This window comes from Eubalaena glacialis, chromosome 1 (genome assembly GCF_028564815.1).
Source record: "Eubalaena glacialis isolate mEubGla1 chromosome 1, mEubGla1.1.hap2.+ XY, whole genome shotgun sequence".
Lineage (NCBI taxonomy): Eukaryota > Metazoa > Chordata > Mammalia > Artiodactyla > Balaenidae > Eubalaena > Eubalaena glacialis.
This window is the reverse complement of record NC_083716.1, coordinates 231,468,176-231,495,862: the sequence shown is the minus strand read 5'-3', so window position 1 is coordinate 231,495,862 and position 27,687 is coordinate 231,468,176. Positions and strand designations below refer to the sequence as shown.

Genomic DNA, 27,687 nt, shown 5'->3' with positions numbered 1-27,687 from the left:
GTTCGGGGATCGGGGCGGGGAGCCCAGTGAGGCCGCCGCGCCGAGGGCTGCGGACAGTGAGTATCCCGGGCCGCGCGGCATCGCGGGCCCGGGGATGGAGCGGCGCCGGGGGCATCTTGGGCTGCGGTAGCCGCTGCGCCCCAGGCGCCCGGGAAGCGGCGGTGCGGATCCGGGGCCGGGTAGGGGAAGGCGGCCAGAGCGGTCGAGGGCAGGGCTGAGCAGAGGCGCGGTGGTCCCGCCCAGGCCGCCCGCCGGGGGTCTCCCGAGCCGCGGGCTAGGCCACCTCGGGGCGGGCGGGCGCGCCGGGGCGGAACGTGGGCACGCGCCGCGCTCCCACGGCGGCCAGGGTCCCGCGCGCGTCGTCCAGGGCGCACGGCGCACCTCGGAATCCCCGGCCGACCCCAGAGGCGCGCTCGTTCCCGCGTCCAGCCTTGCTCCCGCCTCCTCTCCCGGCCCGCGTTAGCCACTCGAACTAGCAGTGCTGGGGCGGAGAGGGGGAGACCCGGGCGGGGGCGGGGCGGCTGCGGGACTTCTGGGGGTGCGGGATGCCTCCCCGCGCAGGCCGCCGGGACTGCAATCGGCCTCGCTATCCCGCGGAGCTGGCGAGTTCCGGGCGCGCGGGGAGACGCGGGATCCCCGGGATGGGGGCCAGGGGTCTCGGGGTGCCGGGGAAGGGGGAGCACACAGCGCCCGGGAGGGGGCACCGGGGCGGCGGGGGCGGCGCTCGAGGGATGGGGGATGGCGCGGAGGCCGGATCGCCGTGGGCCAGCCCAGGGCGTGCGGACGCTGGTACCCGAGAGCGGTTCTGATCAAGGCCCCTGGGGGAGGAAAGGAGAGACTAAAATGGGGCGAGGGACCCGGGGCGGCCATTTCGGGGCTAGACGCCGCCAAGGCCCCTGACGGTGTTTTAGGAGCTCAATTCTGCTTACCAATTAATTAAGCCGTTTTCTTTCTGCGGAAAGGTTGATCCAGGCTCTCATTAGCAAGGATGAGTAAGGGTTATTATTGGGCATTAGAAAGATTCCTTTTCGCCTTGCCTGGCGTGTGTGTGTGTGTGTGTGTGTGTGTGTGTGTGTGTGAGAGAGAGAGAGAGAGAGAGAGAGAGATAAAATAGGCTTTGGAATCCCTCAGGCCCGAGTTCAAATTTGGCCTCCACCACCGGATAGTTTAACCTCTCTAAGCTGCATTGCCCCCATTCTACAAATAGCCTCAATCTACTCATCTGTAAAATGGAGCATTAATATCAACTGGACAGAATCGTTGTGGAGAAGCCGTTAAGCACAGTTCCTGACCCGTAGAAGGCATTTATATTTTTAGTTCCCCCTGATAACAGCGTGAACCTAGATAGGGTTCCCCGTTTCTCTTGGCGCTGTGGTCTCTGCATAGCTCAGCTCCCCAGCCTTGGCTGCTCCAGCCTCTTCAGCCTGTTGGCCTCAAGTGCGCCCTCTAAAGGCTCAAGATGTCCAGTGCGCACCCGGTCTAGAGGGCAAATATCGACAGAGCCAAATTACAGATGTGCCCGCCACACACCCACGTCTAATGAAGAACCTGCTACCAACATACTCTGTCACCTTTGGGGAAGATTGTATTTTTAATTTCAATTGGGCGGTTTCCCCTTTACTGCTTATTTACAGTGAGCTCACCACATTCTAACATAATCAACAGTAGCCACATTAAAAATCAATGACTTGCTTATAAAACTTTCTCCCCTAACAGAGTTGTGGAAAATTTAATTTCGTTTTAATCTCTGAAACACTCGAACAGGCTATATAGTATTTTCACTTCTGCCAGTTACCAGGTGAGTATGTAGCTGACCTCCATGTCATAGCCTGCGTGTGTTACTTCATTTCCCCCATGAATTGTTTCTCTTTCACTGGTAATAAACTCACTTTAGGGAAGAATGGGAAGTTGACTGTTGATCCCATAATCTTCCCATTTCCTTCCTTCAGCTTCTTCAGTGCAAGGCCCTAACGTTACGTGCAGAGCTTCCATTCTAGGTGAGCCCAGAATGGGTTATACATTTTACACATCAATCCTTAGCAGAGACCCCACGCTCACTGCTCCACTTCCCCCAGTGTCCCACACATGTGTTGTCATTTTGCATGTGTGTCCGTATGTGGAAAAGCTGGAGGAGCTTGAAGACCGTATGGTGGAGAAAGACCTGGAGCCTGGCGAGAGGTGGCCCAGAAACCCCTCCTGGTTCTCCCTCTCTCTCCAGGTGCAGAGGAGGGTCCTAATGCTCAGATGATTATTTTGTATCTTATTACATAAATGCTGAAATGCTAAAGCAAACTTGGGGGTGAGGGGACAGACGTCTATTCTTCTGTTGCCTTTTGTTTGTTTTCGTTAATCTGGCTGGACAGTCAGATAACTCGGATTAGTCAAAACAGGAATGACTTTTAGAGAGATTTGGGTGTGAAATGCAGACAACCTCATTGCCTGGAAGATCTTCAGGGACCTCCTGCGGATCTGATGGAATTTTGTTTTACCCACCCATAGGCTCCATCTGATACTATTTTCTACAGGCACAGTTGTGCCTCTTGAAGAAAACTTTTCCATTAAACGCCATTTAACGTCATTTCTTTTTGAACAGATAAACTGGAAATGTCAAGAGCAACTCAATGGCAACTGCATCTCTTAACCCATAAAATAAGTAATTCAGTGAAAATATAAAGTTCTTAACATTGCTTAGAAAAGTGCTTACTATTTCAACTCATAAGTTGAAAAAATATGACTTTTGTATTGTTATTATTTCAAAGTCTTTCTTACATGTAGGTGGGCTTTAGGAAAATGCCAAGTTGTGTGTTTTATCTCATTAAACATATCTCATTAAACACAGATTGTAAAACAATGTTGTTATTATTCATCTAAGCCAGTCACACCCCTTATCAAGCTGCCTGGTTCTCCTCTTTCTGGCTCCTTGGGATTCTGTGTACAACTACCAGGGGCAGAGGGAAGACAACCATCAGACACCCCTTCTGAACCCTTTCTAGCTTCATCCTCCTGGAACTTTTGACAGGGTAGCTCGGTTATGGGCTGTGAGCTTTGGAGAGCAAGGGCCATCCCATCCCTTTCTATCCCCAGGCAGACTGTCCTCTCATGGGGGGAGAGGAGGGTGGTGGGAAACACACACACAAGCCTACAGCCCAAAGCAGACTAGACTTCCCAAGGGAAGTGGCTCTGAATTGCCACTAAGCTACTGTAGGCAAGTAGCTGAACCAGATGATGTTTAAGAGATAGAGAGAGGGGCCTTGACTTTCTTGTAATAAAGTTAATATACGTTTATTTAGAATTTTTTACCAAAGAGATAAAGAAGAGGAAATTACTTGGAAGACAATCGTCCAAAGAATAATCTCCATCAACATTTTTGTTTCACTCCAGTCTTTTTTTTCCTACAGATACATATTTTTAACAACAACAACAACCAAAAAGGAATTATTTCATGTGCCCCGTTTTGTGACTCCCGAGTATAATTCAACCTTAGTGTGACCTTCTTTCTCTGTCTTCAAAGAGCCCGTACAGTTTTATTTTTGATGGTGCACTTGCATGGCTATACCATGATTGACTGATTTAACATGTACTCTGATGTTGGATATTAGAGATGTTTGCAGGGGTTTTTTTTCCTCATTATTTCAAGGTTTCACTATGAGAATTTAGTTGAATCTTGAAGGATGAGCAGAAGAGGACCAGGAGATTAGAAGGAGAGAAGTATGTTCCCGAAAGAGGAGAAGGTCATGCACAAAAGCTTGAGAGACTGTGCCAGGTTCAGGGAGCTGCAGGTGCTTCCATGGGGCTGGACAGCAGAGTGCAAAGCTGAAGAACAGGAGAAGGGACCTGGCAGAGTGGCAGATAACGCGAGGGGAGAGCCTGGAAGCAGACAGGGCAGTTTGGACTTAATCCTAAAGATAACTTGACCGGGTGGGGAAGTTACATGGTAAGATAGCATTTTCTCACTCCCAGCATCCTCGGTAATGGAGAAGTGAAGGGAAGAACCCAGCAGAGAGCAGCAACATGGGCAGGAAGTGTGGTGGCTGAGCACTGGATATCTGTTTAAGAGATAGAATAATTTAAAAGATAAAAATAATGGGTATGAAAGAAATGAAAAGTCAAGATGAGCCCCAGGACAGATCCATTAAATTGCTCTTCCACTGGCATCCTTGGTTCCTTACCACCCATTTCTTCCCAACAAACTCTTAATCTGGGGATTAGCGAACTTTTCCTATAAAGGGTCAGAGAGTAAGTATATGAAGTTCTGCAGGTCACATAGCCTTTGAAAAGGTAAAAACAATTCTTAGCTCAGGGGTGTACAGAAAGAGTCTGTGCAGATGGCACAGTGTGCTTCCCTAAAAGAGGCTGGGAGCTGGGCACTTGACCACAATTTGCTTCTCTGTCATTTTGTCCACATCACAACACTGCGGAGAAAAGCCCCATGGTTGGAGGTGTTCCGAGTGTATTTGGGACCGTTTTTTACACCACTTTCCTCCACTGCAACAAAATGATTTTCAGTAATAATCACATGTCATGGTCAGTAATAATCATTATTTTCTGATTTGCTCCTCTGTTTTAAAATAATTACTTGAAACAAAGAATAGATTTCCATTTTAAAGTCATTATTCAAATTCATGTATCGACTACAAATTTCACTTTCCAAACCAAAGTTTTTCACTTTGCAGTCTTGGCACTCTGTTTTGCTCTTTTAAATTTTAAACAAAACTAAAGTCTGCAGGTGGGCACATAGAGTGACAAAAGTCAAGTAGCTGGCGTCCCCGTCTTCGTCTCCACCATCACTGTGCTGTCACAGGCCATCTCGAATGTCCTGCTAAAGGCAGTGATGTGTGACACTGCAGGCACTGCAGACCCAAACTGAGCCAAGGTGTGCACCAGCAGTTCTGAACTCTTAGGAACTTACTCTCGAAACAGATATGTGCATTCAGATGGCCAAAAGGCACATGAAAAGATGTTCAACATTGCTAATAATTAGAGAAATGCGAATCAAAACGACAGTGAAGTATCTCACCTCACACTGATCAGAATGGCCATCATCAAAAATCCCACTACTTACCATCTTTTCTCCATCTACCCTCTGCTTCCTCCAGTCTCAGAGGATGGGTCACTCTTCCTGATCAAGACCAACCCTGTCCCACCACCTCTGGGATTAGTCATTCTCTCTCTCCTTGTCCTCAGTTTTTATGCATACACTCCATTCTCATCCTAAAAAATAAAACAAAACCAGAGACTTCCCCTGACCTGGCATCGTCTCACCTCTAGCTCCATCCAACCCCCTCCTCTTGTTTGAACAACTTGAGAGATAGATCTACGCAAAGCACAGATCCCATCTTATCTCTTCCTTGTGCAAATGCAGCCACCAACTATTCATTATGTACAGGATAAACTCCAAAATCCTTATCTGGCACATAAGGCTCTTCAAGATCTAGCCCCTGGCTCCCTGGTAACCTGTATGCCACTGTGGTATCCAAATTTCTGTAATCTGATTTCCAATTTTTGAAGCAATTTTCTAGCTTCCCAGGTAAATGCTGGGAATGGGGGTGGATGGAGGGGGTGAACGTATGTCTTGTATATCAGACATAAATATCACCATTATTAGAAGACTCTATCTCCCATTGTAAGATAATAAATTGGCCTTCTCCTTTACCAATCTCTCCTGAGTTGGGTTCGTATGAGTCGGTCCCCCTGAGGCTAACCCACTAGCTGCATTGAACAAATTGAACACTTGGACACACAAAACTGAGAACCATAGCCTCTGCCAGGTGCCCGCTCACCCCCCCAAGGCCAAGCTGCCCTGTCTAAGGCCAGGCATCTTCCTTCCCTAACATCTTTGTTGTCATCTGTCGTTTCCATCTCAATAAGGGACACAAGGCATGGGCTTTGGAGTCAGGAATGGCTGGGTTCAATTCCTGGCTTCCTGTCTAGCTATTATATATACTACCTCCCGGCCATGAGAACTTGGGAAAGGCACTTCACTTCCCTGAGTCTATTTCCATTTCTTTAAAATAGCCATAATAATACTTACATATACGATGACTGTAAAGATGAAACAGGTTTCATGAAAGCATTTGGTCCTATGAAAAAGTGAGGAGTGTTCCCAAATCTGCATAATGACAAGATTAATCTAAAGGTCTAATATGATGGTGGGGCCACTTTGGTTCTGATGGGTAGGTAGAGCCTTCCAGAAAGATGGAGATATATTTTGTTTTGATGTTCAATAAAATTATTTGTCATATGTATTTCAGAACATCTTGGAAAATGTATACAAGTCATGAAGACGTTGGGTATGATTTTGAAGATGACCCCAAAGATAAGAAGACACTTAAACCCCACCCAAACATTGATGGCGGATGGGCTTGGATGATGGTCCTTTCCTCTTTCTTTGTGCACATCCTCATCATGGGCTCCCAGATGGCCCTGGGAGTCCTCAACGTGGAGTGGCTTGAAGAATTCCATCAGAGCCGTGGCCTGACGGCATGGGTCAGCTCCCTCAGCATGGGTGTCACCTTGATTGTGGGTATGTTCGCATGTGGCCTGTTGTAAAACTGAATAATTATAAAATGACAATTCCTCACTGTAAGTAATGTTTTATATTGTTGAAACGTTAGATATTACATTTTAGTGGATGTTGCTGTTGTTTTTATTGTGGTCAAATGTACATAACATAAAGTTTACCATTTTAACCAGGTGTACAGCTCAATGCCATTGAGTACATTCATCACCACCATCCATCTCCAGAACTTTTCCCATCTTCCCAAAATAAAACTGCACACATTAAACAATGACTCCTCATTGCCACCTCTCCTCCCAACCCCCTATCCCTGGCCACTACCATTCTATTCTCTGTCTCTATGAATTTGACTATGCTAAATACCTCATATAAGTGGAATCACACAAGACTTGTCCTTTTGTGTGATATTCCTATTCGAGTATGGTAAACATTTGGAGTATTTTAAAAATTGATCATTAGAATTTTTGCCCCAACTCTGTTTTCTTAACTGTTATAACTCATTACCTATCATTACAAATCTGTTTAACACAGGAATATTTTTAAAAGATAAAAATTTTAGAGAAAACACAGTAAAAGTAAATAATCTTATTTCAGAGCTCTAATGTTTTAAATTTGAAAGTTGATCCTATGTTATTGAAAAATCTATTAAACTGTTTTTAGAAAGGTTACTGATATAGCTAACAGGAGGGAATAATAACATATTCTTGTATTTTGTAGTTTAATCTAACCACCTGGCAATCTATGAAAGCAATTCTTATCTAGTTGGAGATACTAAATGAGGAAATTATTATAAATATGGTATGTTGCTATGGCTAATGTGTTTCAGTTTGAGAACTAAACAGCTTTTACTGCCAACTGATATTTAATAAGCACCTATTATATACCAGGTGTTTTCCCTTACATCATCTCATTTAACTTTAATTCTCTCAACAGTCGTACGAGGTAATTACCACTATACCGTAAAGCTGTTCAATTCCTTTACTTGAAAGTAAAAGCCATACTTTTACGTATAATTTTTTTTTTTTAATTTAAAGGGTTCGTGATATATTTTATACTAGAAACATAATAGGCCTCAAATCTCCTCCTGGTGTTGTGAGAGTATGCGGATGACAGGCATATGTGTGTTTGACAAGAGTCTGTGCCTTGTCAGTGATTTCCACATTGGTAATTAATTGCCTGAATTCAATTCAGAGATTTGTTGATCTTGGCTGGTATTCAGCCAATGTTATTTTGGATAATACCAGCGACATTAATAACAGTGGCAGTGCTAATGATAGAAAACAAGGACAGAATGTTATTTCTCAAGATGTGTACAGGGGGTATGTGTTTATCACAAGGAATTATTACTGATCTAGTTTTTAAATTAAATAAGGGCACCATTACGTGTGTGAGAGAGAATTGTTGATAAATCACTTTTGCCTATAACTGTAATGAACTGACTCTTCATCCCTGCCTTGGCCTTGTTCAAACCAGGACTGTTTATCACATGAGAAGTGCAGGTAGGTTAACCTCAGTGCAGGGAATTTGCTAGTTTTGTGTTGGATATAATTCTACCTTCTCAATAAGTCAGTAAAGGAAAACTGTGCTTCTAAAATATGGGTTGACCAAATAGTTCGTTTGGGTTTGGCTGTAAAAACCCTAATGAACTTTTTGGCCAGCCCAAATACTAAAAATCCAGTTTTCTTACCTTTTTAAGAGTAAACAAAAGGTTGGAGACTGCAGCAAGGGTAGAACAAAATACTTACAGATTCAATCTAGAAAGTGTGCTCATACAGCAAAAAAGAAGATTCAGCCAAAGACCGGGATATTTGTCCCAATATTTTCCAAACCATCTAAGGAGGTTGTCTTCGGTATTACTTTGTGTTTCACAAGTTCTACAGGAATAAGCAATGGAAATCAGTCCTGAAATTATTGGATGTGGTTCTGAAGATGATCCCCCAAATAAGAACACCTAACTCATAGTGGTGTTGAAATGTGATTGTCATCTTTAATTGGGAGGTAACTGTGGATTTTGAATTCTGTTTGAGAGTCCTTGACTTCCAGACAGTGGAACTTTAGATTGTAGACTAACCTTTCTTCAGGAAAGGTGTCTGCCAGATAAACATTTTTTGTCTTGCAGCTCATCTTTTGTCTTGCAGCTCAGAAATTATAGCACAGCAAGGCTCATAGTTATGTAAATGAAAGGTCTTTTATTCTGTTTATCATGACCCTAAATTGCTATTCATTATCTAAGCTGCTGGTACAGGTGGCGGCAGATATGTTGGTTGCTTTTCCAAGCCAGAAGCCAGCAAGAGGAGCTCTCCTTTATTTAGCACTTACTACATGCCAAGTGCGTGTAATGTACATGATCTCATTTGATCCTACAGCAACCCTGGAGGCCAGACCATCATCTTCATCTCACAGAGGAGAACATGCAACGCTCAGAGACATTAAGTAACTTACTGAAGTTAACTTGTAGCCAGTAAGTGTGGGACAGGCTTCAAACCTGGTCCACTGGACTCTGAAATGGTGTCCACTATACCACACTGCCTGCCACGACGTTAAATGAGAACTGAAAATATGTTTGAAGTGAATAAATATAAATTGTTTTCATTTTCTAATCATTGTAAGGACATTGAGTTACCTCTTTCAAATTTAAAAATTCCATGAATTATGTTACAGAGTTAAAAGCACTCTGTTGGGCAGTGACTTGCACATGGGAAATTCAATTCATTCTTGTTTCATTCTTTGCTAGCATGGATTTTGCCAGTTTCCTGCAGAAGGTCCCAATTGTTAAAAAAATGTAATCACCTTGGTAGTATCTACAGCAGCCTTTGTGATAGCTCTTGGAACAATTCTTGGTAGAAGCCATGTTGTTAGGGGTAGCTATAGGCTGCAAAAGGTCATTTACTTGCTAAGTAGATTTAGAGCAGTGGTTGTCTATCTTGGCTACACGTTAGATCCACCTGGGAGCTTTTAAAAACCGTGCCACTCGGGCTGCACCTGGAGCATTAAATCAGAATCTCTCAGGATGGGACCCTAGCATCAGGATTTTTCTTTAATGATTTTTTTAAAGCTCCTAAGTGACTCCAACAATCAGCCAAGGCAGAGAGCCATTGATTTATTGCAGGGAAGGGTTACACCAAGAGACCAGGTATTCAATGAACTAGCTACTTTCATCCATGATTGTATGCCAAGGCTCACCTCAGATTGTTTCTCTCCTCACCTGAGCTTTTTTCCAACCCATGAGATGCTGGGATGGGCAAGAAATCATGACTTCCTCAGCGTGTTCCTGCAGCAATGCGAGGCTCTTTTATGTGGGAAATGGGCCAAGATTCAGATTCCTTCCGAAGAGGAGAAAGTCTGACAAGGTGTATAATCTCATTCCAAAACAATGAATTCCTCTACAAAAGTGGGAATCTTAGCCAAAGGACTGCATCTCAATCTTATTTTCCCCTCTCCTTAGACTGGGTGTGGAGTTCTTTTCATTTTGTTGAATGGCAATTCCATCATGGAGATGCCAACTGACCATCAGTAAACAATGCTTAGAAAACGAAACTAAGGATCTGAAAGTTTGGGTCTGACTTCCTTTTTTTGATAAATCTATATTATGTAACCATGGAGGAGTCACAGCATTTCTGGGGCTGACTTTGCCCATCTGCACATCATAAATGACTATAGCTGCAGCACACATGGTGCCAGAGTCAATAAACTAAAAAGCCAGACACCGTTATCATCTTAATGTTCTTTTAAAGCAAGCAATACTTTCTTTTTGATATATAAAATTCCTCCAGATATGAATATCTGTACTTATTTGGGAATTTCCCCCCTTTTTCCCCCCAAATGCTTTCTTAATGCAGTGTTTCATAAACATGCAGTATCACAGAAAAACTTGCTTCCGGGCCCTTTCTTAAATGTGGGAAATATCATTCTACTGAACTGTCATGCATTGACCCTTCATATCTTAAAAGACCTATTAACAGCAAACCAATGAATCATGCATTTTTCTTTTTTTTTAACCCACTCATCTGAGATTTGAAGGGGTGAAGTGACCATGGGTTTAGGAAAATAAAAATATTTATAGAGAAATAAAAGACACTTTTCGTCTTATGGTTTCTGAATTTCAGTTCCCCCCAGTAATTTCCTCAGATGTTTATATCAGTGTGCTTAGCTTATATATTGTTTATATCATGTGCTTATTTTATAATATACATAATACAGTATATTTGTATAAGTTGTTTACTGTATTAAGTCTATTCTAAGAGGTTTATCTGCTGAATTATTTTCTGTAATACAGCAGGGTTAATTAAATTATTAAGTCTTTATCTTCTTAGTTTTGAGGATTGGATCCTCTCAAAATCATTAGACAAAAAAAAAAAAATTTATTAGGAGACTGTACCCAACTATGTACCTGAATATTGTTAGAACTGTAAAGGGAAGTTTTATTTCAGTTTGGATTACAAGAGGAAGCTCCTTAGAGTTCAACAAGTTTTTAACCTGAAATAGTCCCGCCTGAACATAGGGTTTGATAACTATATAAAGTAATAATGATCAAAAATAAGGTGATGTTTAAAATGCAATGCTGAGTACAGCCTTGAACTGTATTACTAAAATATGGATTGCTATTTGGATAAGGAATCACTGACCCCAAGGCAAGCAGTAAGCTTCAATGACATCAGAAGCTGCCACAAAATCAGGAAGGAAACAAAGAGGTTGACAAAAACGAGAGCGTCATATAAAGTAAGCAATGAGAAAGTATATACTGCATTGCTGTGAGTATTGGCAAATATTGTACAACCAGGGGTAGACCTGAATCTGCACACAGTGTCATAAATGCGTAGCCTGATGGGTCCAGTCAGGGACCGAGAGTCAGCGGAGGCTGAAGTATGTATGAAGCAATGGAGTTCCTTCCGGCTTGGTTTGCATCTGGATGTCCTCATGAAAACAGGCTATAGGTTCCTTTCTTGAAGCATGGAGGTCCTGAGAACCCCCCTTTCTGTACTCCCTTTAGATCTACAGTAAAAAACTCAAATGTATACAGAGGCCAAACAAGTAATGTAAATGACGGCAGGATGTCAAATACAAGGCTGCAGGGAAGGGTGGAGACTGCAGCAAACTAGAGAGGGTGTGCCACAGCAAAACAGGGTCAGCTGCTCTGGACTGTGTGGGAAGGTATTCTGTGTGGCCACTGGATTTTTGTGAATAATCTGAATTTTTAAATGTTGGCAACTGATTCAAAACATTTTTAAACTTTGTTCTGGATAAACAAAATGCATCCACAGGCTGGATGGAGCACCTAGACCACTAGCTTAGGACCTCTGCTGTAGACAAGAGAATGAAATCAACTGGTCTGTTTATTTCGGGTCTGTCTTCCTTGAAAATCTAGAACCTTGTGCTCTCCAGTGAAATTACTGAAACCTATCTTTGCATGCCAGAAGCTTTCTGCACATAAAGCAGGGGTGTGGTTTTGGTTTGTTTTAGTTGAGAGCTCTAGTAATATTGTATTCTTTGTCTTCATATGAGGACTCCCTAAGAAAGTAGGAAAATAAAACGCCGTTAGTTATTTTAGTCATTCTTTTTTCAATGTTCTGTGACAGGACCTTTCATTGGCTTGTTCATTAACACCTGTGGGTGCCGCCAGACCGCGATCATCGGAGGGCTGCTGAACTCGCTGGGCTGGGTGTTGAGTGCCTACGCCGGAAACGTGCATTATCTCTTCATTACCTTCGGAGTGGCAGCCGGTAAGCGTAGTGATTTTCTTAAACTTGACTTTATTCATTTATTTATTTTTATTTTTGGCCACACCACGCGGGATCTTAGTTCCCCGACCAAGGATCGAACCTATGCCCCCTGCGGTGGAAGCGTGGACCCCCTAACCACTGGACCACCAGGGAATTCCCTTAAACTTGACTTTATATGTTTCTCTTGGGCATTTTGGCAATGAATTTCACTGTAGAGAAAAGAGACCCATTAAATATTTTGTCCCTTTGTCTCCTCCACCCGAGCCCAACCATATCCTATCCTCCAGGAAATACTTTTTAATATAAGATATTAAATATGCCTTAAGCATGAGGAAACGGCCTAACAGCTGTACTTGGCCTTCCTAATAGATTTTAATTAAATTTTCTATACCTGGTTCTAAGTGCTATTCCCTTCTCTTGTAACATAACAGACATATTAATAACATTCTCTCATTTAATAACTGCAGAATCCAGCGTGAATCAGAGAAAAATCATTTTCTCCTTCAGCCCTGTTCAAATTAATGGAATAGCAGCAAAACCCACATAGATGTAGAGACTCTAAGAATCAAATCCAGAGCAAAATGTCAGTCCCCAGGAGATATATAAAAATTGGCTGCCAGGCAGCACAGTTTGCATATCTGTTCTGCAAAATGTATTCCCAGCCATAATTTCCTTTATCAACAGGTAGCAGAATGCACACAGGTAAGTGGTTTCTTACTCATACAATTGTATTTCAGTGAACCAGAGCCAGCCTGACTTTTTTGAGTACAGAGCTATAATCCTAATAAGTGGCACACTGATGGCAGTGTTTGCATAAGAGTTCAAAGTTAGAGTTTGGAATTCTTGCTTTTTTTCTTTCACTTGTTATCTGTGTGACTTTGGGAAAGTTACTTAACTTACTTATGCCTCAGTCTCCTTATCTGCAAAATGGGATAATAGAGTGCTTGGTTTACAGGGTTGTTGAAATGATGACATGAGATCATCCGTATGAAGCACTTAGCACAATGCTTGGCACATAATAAAGTCTTGAGCAAATGTTAGCTAATATATAATTGTTATTGTATATAACATGTTTATTATATTATAAGCTTAAGTATATGCTTTATGGTAGCAGGAGACAGTGAACATAAAAACTCACTGTCCATATAAGTTGACAAGTTGGTTCTCTGTAATGTACATCTGTCCACATATACACCTAAAGCACTTCTGTATCCTGTGAAGCTGAGTTTGGAAACCATTGATCTGAAGGACTTGATAACAGCTCTTAAAGAACAACTCAAGATGTTTTCCCTGAGGCATTTTAGAAACTTTGCCCCATAACGGTCCAATGAATAGAGCTGGCGCGGGGATTTTTATATTATAGGTGAGGAAATAAACTCCTTCCGCTGAGACTAAGGAGCCACACTGGGGTCTCTGGGCAGACACGTGGGAGCCCCAAGGAACTTGATCCGTGGTGTTTGGTTATAAGGACTATGACCTGATCCCCAAAACTGGGACTTGAAATTGATTCCCATCATCTAGAGATGTCTATGGTTAGACTCTTTGTTTAAATGGAATTTTATTTCTTGCAGTTAGTTGCTTATTGGTTCTCAAATAATATGATCTCCATATTCATTCATTTGTTTATTCATTCACTTATTTAATCAACAAATATTTATGGATACAAGGAATTAGGAAAGAAAATCAGGAGGCCAGTGAAAGGAAAGTGTTTCTTGAGACACTTTATTGCTCCCTCTTTTTAATACAGGAAACACCCAAAGAAAGTCTCTGAAAATAAATGTATTCACCTCCTCCACAAATATATATATAATTATGTTTAAGTGGAAAATCCAGCTAAATCAGTTAGCTTATATACTGTTGGGCTGTTGTTCGTGAGGCATGTTGAAGCTGATTGACCCTTATTTCGTAGAAAAGAAAGAAAGTTAGATGCAAAGATCTGCAAAAAGCAAGTGATTGAAACAACAAAAAAAAAATTAAAAAAATTTTTAAATAAAAAACAAAAATTTTTAAAAAGCAACTGATTGAGAGAGAGAGAGATATATATATCACTGTACAATAATGTATGTTTGAAAGAGACTTTGTTGACATCTTTCTTCATTACAAAAAGCATTTGAGGCAGATGTGTTTGTATTTGTTTTTTAACATCTAGGCAATTAAAATTGCATGGATGTCCTCCTATTAAGCAGAAAACTAACATCCATTTGAGCGATCTTACTTAGCCAGGAGAATCTGGACAAATTTCTTCAGCTTTGCCATTTAAGAGCTCCATTCTCTTAAACTTGGCTTCTGGAGACAGCTTTTCCCCGCCATGCATGCTTTTTACTCAGAACCACAGGATCTTCTCTCTCCCTCTGGGCCTTCTTCTTCTACCTGGCTTCTCTGGGTACAAGCCCGGCCTCTAAACCTGAGCATGGTGAAGAATTGTTCCAGGGCCCTGCTTGACCGCTGGGCTTGAGCCTCAATATCCCCAAGGCCTGTCCTACATGCTCATAGAATAATTGTGCTGATTACGAATCACAAAGTCACATTAGGAAGGGGAGGTGCTGTTAAGGACATGGAGAGGGTAATAGATGCTTGTAGCATTAGGCACGGATTTTTTTCTCACACATGGAAGCATTTATTAGTAAAACGAAGTTATAATTGGTCCTACTCTTAGGCTTTGTCCCTCAATTCAGTTCCTATTAGTTATTTCATTCTGCTGCTGTTTAGAGATCCACAACCACATTAAATTTAGGTTGCTGGTTATTGTCAGTGACAAATCAAATTTTAAAAAGTAAACTTTTGTGCCATCAGCAAAATGCAGAATGGACAAATTTAACAGGACAAATGATCTAGTTTCCTCAAGAAGTAAATTGCGAGAGAAAAAGAAAGAGAGAGAAATTAAGACTTAAAATACGTATCAACAAATAGCAATGTGTGGGCCTTACTTGGATCCTGATTTAAACAAATTTTTTAAAAATATGGTCATTTATGAGAGAATTGGAAATATGAACACCTTTGGATATCTTATGATATCAAAGAATTATTCATTTTTTCAGATAAGATACTGATATGATTATGCAGTTTAAAGAATTCTTCTATTTAGAGATTTATACTAAAATATTTGCACATGAAATGATATATTTGGGATTTGTTTCAAAATAATATGGAGGAAGGAGTGTGTGTGTGTGTGTGTGTGTGTGTTGGGGTAGAGGCGGGATTGAGGCAAGAATTGCCAGGAGTTGATAACTGTTGAAGCTGGGTGATGGGTATGTGGGAGTTCATTAAACCACCTGGTTTTTAAAAGCTTACTTTGAATCTGATTCAAACTGTTTCATTAACCAATAGCCTGTTATAAGAGGTAAGAGGGTAGCGTTAATTGACAGTGTGCTATTACATAGGTGTATTACACTTATGTATACATCAGGAACACAGCACCAATGGGCTGGGCCTCTGCATGTTTAACTGACTTGGTCAAGGTCACATGGTTACTTATGGGGAGTGGAGCCAGGATTTAAACCCAAGGCCAGCTAGGTTCTTTCTACTACACATCTCCCCAGTACAATCATAAGGACAATAATACTGTGCCACAGTATTTAATATCAAGGAATTTCTTGGTTCTTTAACAAATAATTATTTTTTCAAAATAACCACTGATACCCTGATTTTTCAGCTGAGTTTTTTTGTACCTTAACTGTGGAAGTATCAATTTAACCGGTATGAAAAAGGTGGCTATTATTTCAAAATATGATCACTTTACTTCCCCATAGAACTTTCTTTTATTCATTCCATTCCTCTGTTATGTGCCAGGCACTGTCCTAGGTGCTTGGAAGAGATGTATCGGTAAACACAACAGAAGAAGATCCCTGCCCTCATGGAGCTTATAGTGGTAGCTGTAGGGGAGGAGGGGTCAGATCATACACAATACACACAATAAAAAGTAAATTGTACTGTTAAGTACTTACTATAGGAAAAAAGAAAAGTAGGGCAAGAGAGATTGGGAATGGGAGTGGGGGGCAAGAGAGGCTTGCATTTTAAAGTAGGATGGTCAGCTGTATACCTGAAACTAACATAACATTGTAAATCAATTATACCCCCCCAAATTTTTTTTTAATAGAAATAAAAAAATAATAAAGTAGGATGGTCGTGTGGGCGTTACTGAGAAGATGAACTGGGAGCGGGAGACGGGGCCTAAGCCCTAGGGCTCTCTGAGGGTAGGAACATTCTAGCAAAGGGAACAACCAGATTTTATAAAGAGATAAGCCCCTCACGATTCATATTAGCCAAAGAAGTCTTCAGAATTCGATTAATTTTCTCAAACAGCATGCAGATAACTGAAAGTCAACCAACGGGTCAGGATGTAGGACCAGTTTATGGACTATTGAATGTTTTTCTATGTCCCTTTTAAATATTAGGAAATTAGAGATTTCTGCCTTTTGTGGACTTAAAACTCATAAAAGTTAATTCAGAGTTTGGTTCAAAATTAAGGATAGCCGTTTTCTTCATGCTCCTCTCTCCCGTAACGCAAATGATTGCTATGTTGCTGCCCTCGCTGAGGCTCGGCAGGTGGCTTGGGGACCTGCCCCTGCTTTTGCTGGGAATTACTTAGAAGCTGGCTTAATTGTTCTTAAAACAAGGGTATCCGTCTGAGGAGCAGCTGGTTGAGGATGTTGGCGCCTGACAGCTGCTGTAGATGATCACTGCTCTAAGGTAAATAAAGGAGGCAGGTTGCTTCTCGGAGCTTATTTTAGAAACCGAAGCAACATCCTTCTGCAGCAATGTGCTGGCAGCTGGGGAGATGGGCAGTTTAGGGTGAGAGGCAGTGCAGGCAGTGGAAAGGGACCAGACTTCTGCAGTTGGGTCTGAATTCCAACCCGGATTCTCCAGTTACCTGCTGCAGGGTCTGGTGAAAATTTCTTAATCTCCATGAGGTTCAAGGCCCCTTTTATAACATGGGTATAACCACAGGTAGCTTTTGGATTATTGTGAAAACTAAATCAGATAAAGCCTGAAAAGCAATCGGCACATCCTCACCACTCAATTAGTGGTAATTGTTACTATGTTTGCAGGTATGACCGCTCTGCTCTCCTTTCAAATTCAAGTAATTCTGAAACTATTAAATGATGCTAAACTAGGGAAGCTCTGCTGTCCTTCCAAATTCAAGTAATTCTGAAACTATTAAATGATGCTAAACTAGGGAAACTCTGCTGTCCTTCCAAATTCAAGTAATTCTGAAACTATTAAATGATGCTAAACTAGGGAAGCTCTGCTCTCCTTCCAAATTCAAGTAATTCTGAAACTATTAAATGATGCTAAACTGGGGAAGCTTCTCGGCTTTGGGGAGTGCTATTGGTCAGTCTCTTCTCCTATCAAGCTGCTATCCTAATGTCAGGAGGTTGTGAGCATTAGAACCGTGTGTGGCCCCATGACCACCTGAAGCGGGGCTTACGGTTTCCCTCTGTGTGTACCTAGAAGTTAAGAACACAACCCTCAACCTCTTGGCCAGCATTTTATTTTATTTCATATTTATTTTATTTTTAAATAGGCTTCATTTATAGAGCAGTTTTAGGTTCAGCAAAATTGGGCAGAAAGCACAAAGCACTCCCAGTACACCCTGCCCCCAACAGACACAATCTTCCCCACCAGCATTTTAATTTTGTGCCCGTAAATCACAAACTGTTCCTATTTTCTAAGAAAGATACAATTAAAAACCAGAGATGCAAATGCGTATTAGGTGATTTTGACGTCTAGCAGCTACGTATCCTTATAGGTACATTTTAATTCCTTTTAGTCTTCTAATTCATTTGGGAACACATTGGCCCATTCCTGAGGCTTCTGTAAATTGCCTGGAGTCACTCTTCATCCCCTTGCACATGAGTCCTTTCCTGTGTATTAAGTGCAATTAGCGCTGACAGCAGAGCCCGCAGAATCCATTCATTCTTTCAACAATCACTAAGCGTGCACTGCATGTTCTGAGCAGTGCCCGGCATACCAGGGGCGATGACACAGACACAGTCCTGCCCTGGTGGAGCTTATATTCTGACGTGAGAATGCAGACTTATTTTATTTATTTAATTCTTTTATATATATTTGTTATTTATTTATTTAATATAATCGTTTATTATTATTATTATTATTGGAGTAACCTATGCTGAAAAGCCTGTTGGGGGAAATGATAGACTAGAAGTGGGCTTCTTTGGGTGAATCTTGGAACTTACCCCTCGAGCTCCTTTTTTACCATCATGGTTATTTCTTTGTTTGAAAGAAAAGTTATAGAAACTAACATAATGAAATGCAGATGATCTTTAAAGGCTGCAGATTCGGGCTATGGCCATTTACGCTGTGCCGTGTGCCTTTTCTTCCCTCTCGGGTGCGCAGGCTTTGGCAGCGGGATGGCCTACTTGCCGGCCGTGGTCATGGTGGGCAGGTACTTCCAGAAGAGGCGCGCGCTCGCCCAGGGCCTCAGCACCACCGGGACCGGGTTTGGCACATTCCTCATGACGGTTTTGCTCAAGTACCTGTGCGCAGAGTACGGATGGCGGAATGCCATGTTCATCCAAGGCGCGGTGTCCCTGAACCTGTGTGTTTGCGGGGCGCTCATGAGGCCCCTCTCTCCTGGGACGGATGGAGACGACCCAGAAGGGAAAGAGCCACACGTCCTCCCGGCTCACCCCACCGAATCTGTTCGGTCCAGTGGACAGCTGGGCGGAGCGGAAGAGAAGGGGGGCGGCCCCGGCACCGAGGACTCCCTCGGGGACATGCCAGCCCAGGCGTGCCACGAGAAGGCTGCACACAGAAAGGACGTGTGCGCCTTTCGGGTTCTGAAGACCGTGAGCCGGCTGACCGTGAGGGTCAGGAAGGGCTTCCGGGATTGGTACTTGGGCTATTTTGGGACAGCCTCGCTCTTTACTAATCGGATGTTTGTTGCCTTTATTTTCTGGGCTCTGTTTGCATACAGCAGCTTTGTCATCCCTTTCATTCACCTCCCAGAAATAGTCAATTTGTATAATTTATCAGAGCAAAACGATGTTTTCCCTCTGACTTCGATCATAGCGATAGTTCATATCTTCGGAAAAGTGATCCTCGGCGTTGTGGCCGACTTACCTTGCATCAGCGTTTGGAATGTCTTCCTGATGACCAACTTCACCCTAGTCCTCAGCATTTTTATTCTGCCCTTGATGCACACGTACGCTGGCCTGGCAGTCATCTGTGCACTGATAGGGTTTTCCAGCGGTTATTTCTCCCTGATGCCGGTGGTGACTGAAGACTTGGTGGGGATTGAGCACTTAGCCAACGCGTACGGCATCATCATCTGTGCTAACGGCATCTCTGCGTTGCTGGGACCACCTTTTGCAGGTAAACCATTCAAGGCTTTAAGAGCTTAGAGTGCATGTAGAAAGTCGTGTTCTCATTTATGTTAAAAGTCCAGGATGAATAAGAAGGAAGTTTCCATTTGTGTACATGGTCCTTTTTTTTTTCCCCATTCCTGCCCCCAATTTCTCACTTATAAATTTTAGCAAGTTAAAGGTCATTCTTTCATGTAGAATGTAGATGAACTTTCGATCCCTAACCTGTGAGATCAACGGCCAGGCTGGTAAAGCGCACGGTGGAATAGTGCAGAGCCCCTGCCCCGTCCGAAAGAGACAGCCTCTACCCTGCTCCAGCTGATTTCCATCACCAAGAAATACAGAAAATCATTACTAGCTCTTCTGTTGTTAGCCCCCTCCCCCCGCTCTCCAAGAGAAGCTAGGACTCTGCACTCTTAGGTAACATTTCCAAATTTTCAAAACACTGTGTGTAGGTCCAACAGAGCACTTCTGTGGATCCAGCCCTGTAGTAGTTTCCTACTGGCGCTGTAATAAATTGCTACAAACTTAGTAACCTAAAACAATACAAATGTATTATCTTACACTTCTAGAGGTCAGAAGGCTTAAATTGGATCACAATGGGCCAAAATCAAGGTGTTGGTGGAACTGCATTCCTTCTGGAGGCTCTCAGGGGGAATCCATTTCCTTGCCTTTTGCAGCTTCTGGAGGCTTCCTGCCTTTTGGCTCCCGGCCCCTTCCTCCATCCTCTAAGCCAATATCATAGCATCTTCTCATCTCTCTAATTCTGACTCTCCTGCCTTCTTCTTTCACTTTTAAGATGCCGGTGACATTGGTCCACCGGATAATCTAGGATAACCCCCATCTCAAGGTCCTTAACTTAATCACATCTGCAAAGTCCCTTTTGCCACATAAGGTAACATTTACAGTTTCCAGGGATTAGGATGTGGGCATCTGGGGAGAGTTGGGACATTCTGCCTACCTCTGGCCCAGAGGCCACCAGTTGGCAACATCTAGGGTGAGATCTCTCACATTGTATTCACCTCAGTTCAATGGAGATTTTGCTTCTTGCCTCGGGCATACCAGAAGCCATAGGCACCACCAAGGAGTCCTGTGTCTGGGCCAGCTACCTCTCTGAGCCTATCATTCTGGGCAGGTTTTAAGCTTTGTGGCAGGTAGACCCAGTCCCCAAGAGGTCAGGTGCTGGGCAAAGGTGACAAAGTCTACCCACTGTCCAGGGATTGGAGGCAGGAGCCCACAAAGTATGGCAGGGGCTGGGGCCAAATGTCAAAACAAAGGTGCTCTGTGGAGGTAGCTATTAGGGCAGCCAGGCCAGGCAGGACTGGTGACAGTTGTCAGAGCTGCCAGAAGTTCTGTGCAGGGTTTTAAGCTAACCTGGTAGAATCTCACCTATTCAGATGCCCCATCCTCTGCTTATCTGGCTGCTCCAGGCCCTTTATCCTCATATCCTCTGCAGAAATACTTCTTCCCAGTGGATGGGGGAACCTCATGGGTGCAGGACAAAGCCCTCCCCACCCCTTTCTTCCCAGTCTCTACAGAGCCTACAGTCACCTCCTGTCCTAGGACTACGCTGGCAGAGGGCTTATGCCAACACAACCATTTTTAAGTCCCCGTCAGGACTGAAGCTCAAGAAATCATAGATTTTTACCTATTCAGCTAACAACACTGGCAGCTGGCTGACAAAAGGTTTAAGGCCCAAGAATTGCTTTAGGAAACCCAGAGGCTACATATGGGGCCCCTCCTGGATCAAGCTGCTCCTATTTTCTGCTCGTACAGAGAGATGCAGGTCAGCATTTCTAGGTGACAGTGAATATCTATAGCAGTGCAGCAGACTATTATATTGGCAGCTGAAGAGTCAGTACTGCTCAGTGATCTCATAGTATAGAATTCTCTATCAGTTAGGGATGCATTTGGTTATAAGAGAACACCCTGACAATGGTAGCTTAAACAGAGATTTGTGCCACATAACCAGAAATCTAGAATTCAGAGACTAGATGATATTGGGGCAGTGTCTCAAGATCCTCTTGGCCTTTTCCTCATGCTAGTGGCCTCATGGTCACACAATGCCTGCAGTAGCTCCAGCCACTACATCCTGATTTATAACAAAAAAAAAAGGAAGGAACAAAAGACTCAGTCCCAGAAGACTTCCACTTATATCTGATTGGCCAGAACTGTGTCACACAGCTAGTCCCAAACTTCAAGGGGAACTGAGAATTGGAGAATTTTGCTTTCCAGCCTCTGTACTAGAGGAAGGAAAGGAGAAAAGAACTGGGATTGGGGGTTGGATCAGTCAACCAATGGTAACTTCCAAAGGAGTTAAATATCCATTAAGGGGATGGGGACATTATCAGTGGCTCATCCACCCTCTTGTTGGAAGTCCTTCAGATATATTGTATGTGGAAATAGGATCTGCCATTGATGTTTCTTTGCAGGATCCAAGGGGTACTTTCTGCTTCTGATGGTCAGTCTGCGATTATTTTATACTGATCCATCAGATTGCAATAGCAGTATCACAACACAGCCATGAGGTGCAGCGGAAGTAATTCATGATCAATGTTAATTAAAGCACCAAGGTTTGCCAGCATGGTTTCCTTATCCCATCCCTATGGTCATTTCCTTTTCACACATTTGTATTCTAGTGCACTTTCTTGAGTGGAAGAGAAAGGAATTATAACTATAAGACATGGAGTTATACCCAACCCTCAGTCACCAGGTCTGATCTCTGCTTGCTTCAACGTTCCTCCCTAGAAGTGGAGTCTATAGCTGAATTTGATCCACCATAGATGGTAGAAACCATTGTATTACAAACCTGACATGAATATGTGTCAAATGCTGCCATGGGGACTCTAAAATCAGTGTTCTGATGTACATCTCCAGGCCAGCAACCTAAAGGGACCTCTCCTTCTTTTTGTTTGTTTCTTCTCCTTCCACTGAATTCATGCACTGAGGAATGCTGAACAACATGATTAGCTAACTGTATTGTGTTTAATTCATTGACTTTCCAGGCCAAGGAGCCAATATTGCAAGAGATGCAAGGCCAGCCTTTATGCATGATAGTGCCAAAGTGCCTGGCAATGTGAGTGACTAAATAACCACATTAAATTCTTGCTAGAAATTCCAGGTTGGCTAGAAATTATTACTTAGCTTGATGTGCTAGAAGGAAAATTACTGTTCACATTAGCTTTTTCTTTTTTAATGGGTTTAGAAATGAATGTGTTTTCCATTTTTCAAAGCGGTTCCTACTGGCACGAAAAAGTCTGGTACAATTTAGTAGCATGTTAGACAATCACACATTTCCATTTAGGAGAAGAATGTGCAATCAAAGATATTGAACAGACATTTCAACCATGTCATTCAGCAACATGAACTTCATGATGTAATTCATTTATAATGTTACTGGGCATTCAGTTCATCTCTTAAAGATATAATAATAGTAGATACTTTTCTAGATGTTTCCAGGGTAAAGTATAGCAAAACTCAGCCAGCAGATTTGACTGACCAAGAACCTACATGTATCTCCAATATTTGCATAAAATATAACACCCTAACAACAATTTGTAATGTTTTTTCACCAAGAGCTGGGAACACTTATTTAATAAGTAAGAAAAATAGCCGTCACTCCTCATTTGACAGACTCAAATGAAAAAGAAATGCAGTTTAACAGGGAACCAAATTTTACTTTGAAGCTGTTGATTTCAGTTGATGGTTGGATCAGGATTGCCAAGGATCCAAGCTCCAAACCAAGGGACTGAGTTCAGACCTATAGGGAGAGATGGTGAAGGATGAATGAGGCGGGCATCTTGTCTGAAACATCTTGTGTCTAAAGAGTTATCGTCCCCATGTGTTGGGCCAAAGCACATGGTAAAGTACTGTCTCCTGACCTGCTTTGCATCTGACTTGGGACTGGGTTGAGTTCAGACTAGTGGTGATGGCAGGATCTGGAATCGTTTCAGATAAAGGTAGATTGGAGAAACCTATGGGATTAATTTAACATAAAATTTAGGACTACTCCAATTTGTACCAAAATTGTTTGGTAAATTTGAGTGCAGTTTTTGAAAAATTGACCTGTGAGTTACTTTAAAAGACTGGGGTGTGTGAAGATGCTTTTACAAAAGTTTATACTTTTAGGGGAAAGATGCAAGATCTTAAAATATAATTAATTCAACGTAAGGCTGTAACAATATGTAACATACTTAGCACACATTTTCTATAGTCTGCAGAGACAAGAAGGAGGATGGAGCGGTGGGAAGGAGATGGTAGGGTGTTCTAAGGGTGATGGGTTTATTACTGTCCCCCCAGAAGGGGGAATAGTACATGTACAGACAAGGTGTCAAGACAAATATGTTTGAAACTCCAAAATATTCAGAATGGCTTGTGCTTGTGGTTAAGCTCTGAGCAGCAAGAGAGGTGGGCAGGGGCCATATCACAGAGCCCTGGAGCTTGTACTCAAACACTTGTAACCAAAAAGTACATACATAGTCTGAACTAAGTACAAATTAATTCTCCAGTGAGGATTTTGTCGTGTCTCTGAGTCCGTGTTAGGCAGTGATGGCAAATCAACTTGTTTCAGCTGTTGGTTATTTAGAGGCATCATTTCCTACTCTCTCTCAATCACTTGATCATATGAAAAGGGAGGATTTAACTGTTAAACTGACAAGATCAGCTTTCATATGGGATGAGCGGGGTATGAGAACCTCATTTATATGTACTGATTTTTTAGAAATTGTAGCTGAAGATAGTGCTGTCATGTACTCTGCTTATAGAGACACACCACTCGGCGTTATCTGCAAGTGAATTATTCACTTCATCATAATTCACAGTGGTCCACAGCTGACAAATGGTGGCACCGAGCAAAAGTTGGGTGTGTTTTTGTTCATATGTCATTGTGTCTTTCTGATTCAGTGCTGAAGCTGAATCACTGTTTCTGGATTATATGTTTAATCTTATCTGTCCCTCTTGTCTCAAACTGGAAATTAAGAAAAGGTGATAGAACATTTACTAAGCCATATCTAAGGACTCTGGTATTCTCTTCTTTTATATATCAAATAACAAACTCAAAAACTTGGTTTACTTTTAAAGTATATCCAGGATTCATAGCTTTTGAGGGGTTTTTTAAAAGTATACATTTTCGATGCTATTGTTTGTTTTTCTTTATGACAGCCTTGACTCATCCAGGCGCATTAAGCACTAGATACAATAAACAAGAGATACAGATAAGCCACAGGAAGTCAGAGATACTAGTTTACACATTTAGCAGTTGCTTTTGTGTGGCGGTTTGTTGGTGGGAGAAGGTTATAAGTTGCATTTATGCATTCATTTGCCAATTAGATACTTTTTAAAAGATAATTTCCTTAAAGTGACCATGGAATGCTGTGTTTGATCATTAAATCATTTATATTTTTCTTATGCCTTTGCTAATTAATGCACTTGTTGAAATGGAAAAAGTGAATGCTTATATTTACATTTTTAGCATAAATAAAATTCTGTGTATAGCTTAATCCTCTCAGTTTGCATAGCTGGGTATGTGGGGACCATGACATGTGACTGATCCTTAGAATTAATCACTGAAGTGAATGAAACATCATGCTTCATAGTTTCTGAGACTTTTTTTTCACATTTTAACATCTCTGAAATCAGAATACCTTGTACAAAGTTCTAAGAAAATATCAAGTCATATTTTAATTGATGATATATTTCTTTTTTATTGATACATTAAGATAATGATGCATCATGTAATTCATGGTGTCTTAGAATCCATGAAATATGGTAGTATCTTACAGGCCCTAGTAAGATCATTATATGAAAGTATTAGACTATAATAGTAAAGTTTTTTTTTTTAAAGAACTGATAATTTAGTTAGCATTTAAGGCTATATCTTTGGCAACTTAAACTTTCATAAATTTAAATATATATATTAAAGGTTTATAGCTGTAAATGTGAATTTTATAAAACCTGGAATTTTTGATTCTTTCTAGAACAGGTATTTACCCTTGTACTTCAGAATGAATGAAAGTTCAAATGTCTTCTGCTCAGCCTCTTTGTATACACACGAGAAACTTCTTCAGAAGAATTTTGAGGTTTTAGAAAAGATTTGTGTTTATATTTGTGTAAAAAGAAAATCATTAGATTCACTTTTCGCTGCTGGCTTTGTGCCGGCCTGAGAGTTACCCCAAGGGCTGTGGGCCAGAAGATTCTCCCTATAGGTCGGCCAGCTACTGAAGAGTGGCCCCTGCTCGCCGCAACTAGAGAAAGCCCGCGTGCAGCAACGAAGACCCAACACAGCCAAAAATAATAAATAAATAAAAATAAATAAATTTTACAGAAAAAAAAAGTACCCCAGTGACTTCAAAGATAAATGCAGCCATCCCCATGCACCGAGAACTCTGGTTCCAACAGCCCAGACTTAAAAATGGCTAAATGAAATGCTGGGGCATTAAACGACATATAATAAATCCTTAGAGAATTATTTATAGTAGCAATAAATGCTTGCTTTGTGTTCTTGACTTTATTTTCTCAACTTCATTACACTGAATATATTCTTTTTTGTTTTGCAGGGTGGATCTACGACATCACACAAAAATATGATTTTTCCTTCTATATATGTGGTTTACTCTACATGGTAGGAATACTCTTTTTACTCATTCAACCGTGTATTCAAATTATAGAACAATCCAGAAAAAAATACATGGATGGTGCAAATGTGTAGTGTCCTGTTATGTTCCACGTAAGATTTCCTTGTCATACTCATGCCTACCTCACATGGTTGCTGTGAGGAGCTTGTGACATATCATGGGAAAGCGCGTTGTCCCATAACTGGCACAGTCGTTTGTAAATGCCACTGTCATGGCTTCGTTTGAAAGCAGCACTGCCTTTCTGTGCAGGGAGAGGCATTCAGGACTACACGCATCTTAGAGATGACCGTGTCCTGCAAAGACAGCCTATTAAATCATTGGTAGAAACGCCCTTCTAAAAAGTATCTCATCATCCACTAAGACTAGGGTTTTAGAAACAGTTTTTAAAACAAAGACAGAGAATGAAAGCTTTTCAACCCAACTACTTCTTTTTAAGGTGAAAATAAGGTATCTAAGTGCTTCTGGAAATCTTACAGATACAGGTCTCCCCTGCTTTTTTGAAAGCGCTTTCCACTGCTTTGCTTTTATGAAAGACCTACGTTAGTACCTGTTTTCACTCACCAGAAGAACCCCAAGGAGGATTTTCGCTTTTACAAAAAGAAAAGGGGAACCCCGTTCAGCGTTTGTTTTGCTGTGAACCTTTATAGAGGCAGCTTGGCCGGAGCAGCAAGGGTGGCGCCCTCAGGCTCCTTCCGGGCAACCACATTCAGCATCGCAGCCTCAAGTCGCCATAGCTTTGCACTGTGTCTGTGAGCATCTGTGCTTGATCTCGATTTATTTTGTGCATCCCTGAGCAAGATGTGACCTAAGGTCATGGCTTCTTTGCTTTACGCCATTTCAGTTAAGGTTTCATAGAACGCTCTGCTTTCAGATAGTGGGGAAAACCTGTAAATGCGTTTTAAGCGCAAGAATATGCTGGATTTCAGAAATTGTTACAGGGAGCTATTGATCTACCGGTGTAAAACAAAGGCAGGCTCTAACTTCAAAGCTAATACATTTAGTACAATTAAAGAAACACAGTTTATATTTTTATTAAAGAATTCTGCAGCTAGGGCATACAATTTCTAAATCCTTCTCTAAGAAAAGCATTTGCCGTTACTCCTAATTCAATATTATCCAGTTATAAACTGAACCTTGAGACAAAACCTTAACAAATAAATAATATTAATACTCTCCTTAGTGAAAGTCATATTCGTGCATACAACCACTGAATCAAGGGCTACGATTCAAGCACTTTTATTCATTTCATTGGCCTCTTAGTTTATGAGCACGATCTGAGGCCTATAGAAAATTTTTTTTCTGAGTTTCTCCTGCCCAGTAAATAAAATAGAAAACTAATTGCTGGTTAACATGTAAAGTTGGTGGTTAAATCATCTGTCAAGCATGTTACTAATCCCAAATATGAGACTATCAGGTTGTGAGGATAATAAAATGCCCTTGGTCCAAATGTCTGTGCACTTGACATTGGAGTAGTGGTAACAAATAGCCCTTCT

General features: G+C 41.8%; 1 protein-coding gene across 1 annotated transcript; it reads left to right on the top strand.

The window, feature by feature from the left end:
• SLC16A14 (solute carrier family 16 member 14) lies at positions 1-26,268 on the top strand. Its single transcript, XM_061205689.1, has 5 exons — positions 1-56; positions 6,252-6,523; positions 12,094-12,237; positions 18,595-19,572; positions 26,117-26,268. The coding sequence occupies exons 2-5, from the start codon at positions 6,265-6,267 to the stop codon at positions 26,266-26,268; spliced, it is 1,533 nt and encodes a 510-aa protein (XP_061061672.1). The 5' UTR covers positions 1-56; positions 6,252-6,264.
• Positions 26,269-27,687: the final 1,419 nt, after the last annotated feature.

Excerpts from the sequence above, each read along its gene's own strand:
- SLC16A14 (XM_061205689.1), top strand. The coding sequence starts at position 6,265 with ATGTATACAAGTCATGAAGACGTTGGGTATGATTTTGAAGATGACCCC. Across the intron at positions 12,238-18,594 it reads TACCTTCGGAGTGGCAGCCG|GCTTTGGCAGCGGGATGGCC; the intron begins GTAAGCGTAGTG and ends TCGGGTGCGCAG. Across the intron at positions 19,573-26,116 it reads GCTGGGACCACCTTTTGCAG|GGTGGATCTACGACATCACA; the intron begins GTAAACCATTCA and ends TTTGTTTTGCAG.